At 37.9% G+C, this 6,442-nt stretch overlaps 1 protein-coding gene across 3 annotated transcripts in view; it reads right to left on the bottom strand.

Moving 5' to 3' along the window:
- The window catches only part of LOC103619546 (kinesin-like protein KIF2A), a 78,692-nt gene that overhangs the window by 50,038 nt on the left and 22,212 nt on the right, over positions 1-6,442 (bottom strand). For all 3 annotated transcript variants that reach the window (XM_008638095.2, XM_008638094.2, XM_008638096.2), the window contains exons 7-8: positions 4,269-4,323; positions 934-1,096 (exon numbers count right to left, since the gene is read on the bottom strand). In XM_008638095.2, coding sequence (XP_008636317.1) covers positions 934-1,096; positions 4,269-4,323 — 218 coding nt within the window. The remainder of the gene's footprint in view (positions 1-933; positions 1,097-4,268; positions 4,324-6,442) is intronic.

Here is a 6,442-nt window from a genome sequence, read left to right as displayed (position 1 = left end):
TAGAGATGAAATGCTCCCAGAGATGGGTGAAGAGAACTTTTGTTTCTGGACGGCTCAACCTTAAAATTGTACCCCAAAAAACTTCAAGAGTGGACCCTCGAAAGCAGTTGCGGGAAAAGCTGCAAGTCGGGGGAAAGGACTCACACGCAGGCAGAGAGACTCCTCTTCCTAAATGGACTGAACAATATTTGGAAGTGGGCGGCTGTCTCGTTGTGATAATGTTTTCATAGCATGAGCAAGAAGAGACTTCTCTTTCTAAATGGACTGAACAAGGTTATTATGGAAGTGGTAAACAGACTGAACATCTGAAGGGTTGTCTTTGAACATTGTCAGTGGGAGAAGGGAGGAAGGTGGGGGGAGGAGGAGTGTTCTGAAGGTGGTATAATTTTTTTTTTCTTCTTTTAGGTCTGTTAATAAACTTCTTTATATTCTTTCAAGTTTGGTGCCTGCTTTGCATTTCTCCTAATTCTTATCTCACAGCAGATAAACAGTAATGAGTATTTTGGACCAAACCACTACACTAATCCATTTAGCAACTTGTACAAGGTAAACAGCTACTTCTAAACAAGTTTTTTAAAGTGTTGTGTACATTATTCTGTTTCAACTGTGGAAGCAAAACAGAAGAATAAAGGAGAAAATGAAGATCCAAATACTATGGGGTCTCTCTGTGCTCTTTCCCCACCCTCTCCTGATTTGTTTGCTTCCTGAGGAGGCAATACACACTAGAGCCTGGAAAGGTCTTGGAGGAGAACTGAGAGCAGGATTCAGGATAAACAGAGCTAAACCAAAAGTAAATAGGCAAAATAATGAAGTTAGCAATATACATATCTGATAACAGAGAGAATAGAAGTCCATGACCAAGGTAAGCCCACAGTTATTGACATCAAAGATATATGAGAAAAAAGATTCCCAAAAACCCCCATATACACATACCTGTAAACCATTTCATTAGGAGCCATGTCATCAAAGGCATAATCAAAACGAAAAGTTTGGTTTTCTAGGTACCTTGTTAAATCCACCTTTTGTTTTGGCTCATGTACCATCACAACATCTTTACTAGGAATTGTTATTACATCAAGGTCTTTCATTAAAGTTTCTATAAAATAAATGAAATATATATATTTAAGTAGCAACACATCACTATTTTTTACATATTTTCATTGTTTACACTCTAATAATGTCTCAGATAACACAGCTCCTCCAAGTAACAACACTGCAATGGACTTGGGCTTCTGATACCTAGATAGTAATATGCTAAGTAAGAGATTTCATTTTTGAAGTCTAGTTGTCCTATCTTACCAGGTGCTAGAAGGTAAAGAAAGGTTGTACAAAGTTGATTAGAAAAACTAAGAAAATTAATGATAGAACTATCATTATAGCTTCATTTTAAAATTGTCTTTTTATTTTTTCTAAATCCATAAAGTTACAGTCATATGTTCACAGCTTTCAAAAAGAAAAAAATTGTTTTCATTCTACACAGACAGTTTCATTTTTGTATTCCTCCTGGAATCTCAAGTCTTTAATATAGAATTTCTCTAAAGTAAAATGCTTTCCTTAAATTATCTTGTAAGCAGAAAAAGCTGAACATGCTAATGATGTTTCCTATCACTAGGAATGAACAAAAGCCATCTAGATGCAATTTCAATAGTGAGTCCTCAGGTTATAATTACTACATAGCACTACAATTTATTGCTAATTGTTGTATGAGATATGACTCAGCAAAACAGAGAACCCAGTGATCCACGATATGCACAAAAATAATGATCCTTTCTGTGTACAGTCAGAATCACTAATGTGTCCTACTTGCATTTCTATGTAAAATTTCTTAAGACATGCAGTTCAAGAATTTGATGTAGCTCTATACAATCAGATAGACATCTTTTCATCAGTTAAAATGCTGATCAAACAGCACAATGGTTATTATTGCATGACATTACACACCAACAGAAATATGCATTCAAGTCACTATATAACCAATTTTTCAACTGCACTGCAATAAAATAAAATGCAATTATTCTGCAGCAATCACAGAGAATAAATAAGGAATAATGGTGAAAAGATCTATATAAAGGTAATTTTTTTTCAGAAAAAACTTTAGTTAATGCAGTCAAAAGCTGTTTTTTCTTAAACAATTGTTTGGAGTAAGACATTTACCTGCTTCCAGCTATTTGTTATGACAATCTGTATTCCTTGCTGATGAAAATTTGAAATAGTGTCTCTGAAATCCACCACACAATTATATAATTTCTCAATCGTAAATATATGTCACTGAAATAAAATCTTAAAATGTCAGTCTGAAGACCTACGTCCTGCAAAGTCAATCCACAAAATGATTGGTGCTGAGAACACCTAAAGACTTTGGTGATAATTCTGTGTTTGTGAGACTAACAGAAATTGATTTATACACTTGGTTTCTATTAAATTATTTTAACATCTTACAGCATTTCAAAATACAGAACATGAAAGGGGAAAGATAATATTTTTGACATGTTATTGCAATAATAAAGGAAAAACTAATTATATTTTTCTCTTCAGGGTATTACACACTAACATCTATTTCTTTATATAATTTTATATAATTTTAAAATGTAGCAAGAAAAATATTTTTTCTTATGAACTTTCAAAATTAAATTGAATGTTCTCAGAATACTGCATTATGTGGGTACAAGATTATCTTTATGGTTCCTCCCCAGCATAGATTATTTAATTAATATCTTTTTATTATAGTTTATTCTTTAAAATGCAAAATAACTTTAATGCGAACCTCATTTTTACTTAGACACTCATCTTCCTACCAACAACTCAGAGCTCTTTTTAATAGCTCCAAACCACTAATATCCAAGATATGCAATTTGCACAGAATCTAATTTATGCCTCATGACTGTTAATTGCTGTCAATTACTGTATTTTCACTTTCTCCACCTTCAGTGCAGGTTGAAGGTAACATTCCCCCCCAAATGTATCACATTTCTAAGTTATATTTTATTAAAGATAACCTCCAGTGCTAAAACAGAAACTGTTACCAGACTTGTATATTGAATGCCCTTATGACATAGGTTGTGAAAAATAGTTTCAATCAATCAGGTTTTGAGATTATGCATTCCTTTCAGATCAATTAAAAAAAATACAGGGAATAAGAAAACAGTAAAAGTAATAAACAAAAAAGGGAGGGAAAGCAGCAACATGGAGGGGAAAAAAATAAGACAAAAGAAAACTAACTATATACTAATATATGTTCTCCCTTTCCTATACAATTCTCCCATGTTCCTCTGGATATCCTCCAGATAACTCTCAATGTGTAGTTGGCAGTACAAAAATAATAAATGCATCCCATGTTTCAGAGTCAGAGTGATGTTCTTTGAGTCCTTAAGCTAAAAAAAAACAAAGAGAAGGAAAGAAACATCTTTCAAAATGAAAATCAGCTTACTTTAGTGTTGGAGTCATACAGGCTTCAATCCAGATGCATTTGCAGTTCTTAATTTCCCATGAAAGTAAAGAACTTTCATAGAAAGATTGGGATTTAACTGGAGTTGAAAACCTAAATTTTTTTGAGGGGGGATATAGACTCCAGTCTGATCATCAGGCAGTAACAAAAAAAAGTTGTAAAGCGAATCATACATGAAAAGAAGTCACTAGGGAGTGATTCCAGTACCTAAAAATAATTGTTTAGTGACATTTCATATGCCCTAAGGTATCCTGCCCAGCCCCGAGCAGCAATTCCAGGCAGTACATGTCTCCAGTTTGTCTATAACCTGCTAGCCCTGCAAGGATATCTTGGACACCCTTGAGCACCTTAAATGTTAGAAGACACCAACATTCAGGCATCTGAATTGCACCCTTGATGTCTGATTGAAGACTTGAAAGCACAAATATACATGTATAAAAAAAAAGTGTAGGAAAGTTTTCATTTAGTTGCTCACTGATCAGGAGATCACTTAAAGATAGTTTAAAAGAATGGTGATCCTAACACAATATAAAAATACTGAAGAAATTACAATAAAATTAATTCCCAGATCAATTAAATGCATCCTAGATAACCTTGGGGAAAAATTACACACCATAAAATGGTGACAGTTAAACTACTTTTTTCCCCCGTCTTTACTTAGGTTATGATAAGTTTATAAATTTTCTGGGTGTCTCACACATATTGTCTAGTATAACAGTTTCACCTTTGATCAGTATTTCTAGATCTCTTTAATATAAATAATATTACTATTGGAAGCAGCTTTTCAGAGAAAAAAATTCCACAAAATCTTAAATGGCCATACCTTTTTTATTGAGTGGTCGTTTTCGTACACAAACACATATCCTGTGCTCATCAATCTACAAAGGAAACAATCTTTCAGTGAAATATACCCCAATTGCAGTTATACAATATTTTACTTCTATTCTTGAATAACAATATCATTTAAACAAATATAAATTTACAAGACAGTGAGTCATCTGAATGTGTAAAAGCCCCTCGTGTCTGCACAGTAACCTAGAACTCAAAAGGGAGAACGATACATTAATAAAACTCCCCATACAGTGATCTGACTCTGCAGAGTAACAGGTATGTCTTGGAACATAGCAAGCAAATCCAGGTGTAACAGGGTAGAAATGCTATTGACAGAAATTGTCACAATATCTTTGATCATGCCCAGGTAGAATTCTCAGTCTTGAGGAGTACAGAAGAGTTAAAAAGCAGAATCAGGACCCTAAACCTCAGAAAGGCAAACTTTCAGTGCTAGTGTATGGGATCCCTGGGGAAACTGTTCTCAGAAGTAAAGGAGCAAATGGGAGCTGGGAGATATTTAAAAGACATTTTTTCTTAGGGTGCAAGAGCTCTCAATCCCAACACGCAAGAAATTGGGCAGAGGATGCAGGAGGCCAACTTGACTAGGTCAAAACCTCTTAGCCAAACTAAAACACAAAACCAAAAGGCATATGCAGTGGAGGCAGACACATCCTGGGGAGATTAGAGGAATATGGGCTGGGAGTGCAGGGAGGGGATCAGGAAAACCAAGGCACAGCTGGAGTTGAACTTGGCTATTGAGAAGGGGGTTTATCAATAGTTAATATTAAGAGACAGCAAATGTTAATCACAAAACCTAAGCAGCAGGATTCGCCTTAATCTTGTCAAGATAAGAGCAAGATAAGAGGAACAAGATCTTTTGAAAACCAGCACAGAAACCGCTGAATCATCCAACGAAGGACTGCCCATGCTCCAGAAAGAAAGGTGAAAAGTGCATTGTGATGAAGACTACTGATCTTCATCAGAAAGACCCCCGAGGAAGAAGAGGAGCCTTCCTCAGTTCGACCACCAGGGTACACAGCGCACGCGCAGCATGTATGCTAATGATACTAATGACTTCCGAGAAGTAATTTGTATAACCACTCCTATCCCAAGGAATGTGATGAATATTCATAAATTTTACCCATAATACTGGGCTGTATGGAGTGCTGTGTGTGTGTTAGGAGGAGCGATCCCCCACGCACCCGGCGCCGAATAAAGCAAATACCCACTTCTCTGAAGTCTCTCTTGGCCCGGTTTGGGGCGATTCACTATGGACATGAAAAATAACAAGAAGGGTTTCTTCAGGCACATAGGACAAGAAAGGAAGATGAAAGAAACTATAACTCCGCCCCAAAGAGTAAAACAGGAAACCTGGCTACTTGAGCCATGGAGAAAGTTTACGTACTCGATGAGTTTTTTGCCTTGGTCTTAACTGCCAGGTGCTCCAGTCACACTGCCCAACTCACAGAATCCAAAGGCAGGGACTGAGAAAATGAAGTACCACCCACCATAGGAGAAGATCAGATTTGAGACCAAGGAACCTGAAGGTGCACAGTTCCCTGGGACCTGATGAGATACATCCATAGGTCCTGAGGGAACTGGCTGAGAAAGTGGTGCTGGAGGTTAGGATTTTTCTTTTTTTTTTTCTTTCTCTTAGGGAATTTTCTCCCATTTGTTGCTAAGAGACAATAACTACCGATACTTAAGAGAACAAAAGATGTGGCTGGGAAGAGGAGAGGGAAGGGTGCAGCTGGCTACTCTCTTACCTGGGGAGTTTTCTCTTGGGAAGGGCAGAGATACCTCGAGATTTTGGCCGGGGGGTGAGGGGCTGGGCTCGGCTCCTCTCGCTTTCTCGCTCTCGGCATCAGAGGAGGACGGTCGAGCTGTTGCTCACCGCGGGGAGAATCCACTGCCACCGCAGAGCCCAGCCCTGAACTGCTTCTTCCTTACCGTGGCTGAGCCTTTGCTCGCAAGAACAGCCGTTGCACTGGGACCTTATTAACACCCGACCTGACTGGAAAGGACCCTCACCATCTACTTGGGTGCCTCAGGGGAAAACCTGGGACCCGGACCCACTTCCCCTTCCGGGAGGGCGCATCTCCCGGCTGTGTTCGGGAGCCTGGCTGCCACTGCCCAGCTCCACCGGGTTTTATGCCACTCGCCCCG

This window comes from Corvus brachyrhynchos, unplaced genomic scaffold, assembly GCF_000691975.1.
Source record: "Corvus brachyrhynchos isolate BGI_N302 unplaced genomic scaffold, ASM69197v1 scaffold267, whole genome shotgun sequence".
In the NCBI taxonomy this organism is placed as follows: Eukaryota; Metazoa; Chordata; class Aves; order Passeriformes; family Corvidae; genus Corvus; species Corvus brachyrhynchos.
The sequence above is the reverse complement of the archived record's forward strand: the minus strand, read 5'-3'. Positions and strand labels throughout refer to the sequence as shown.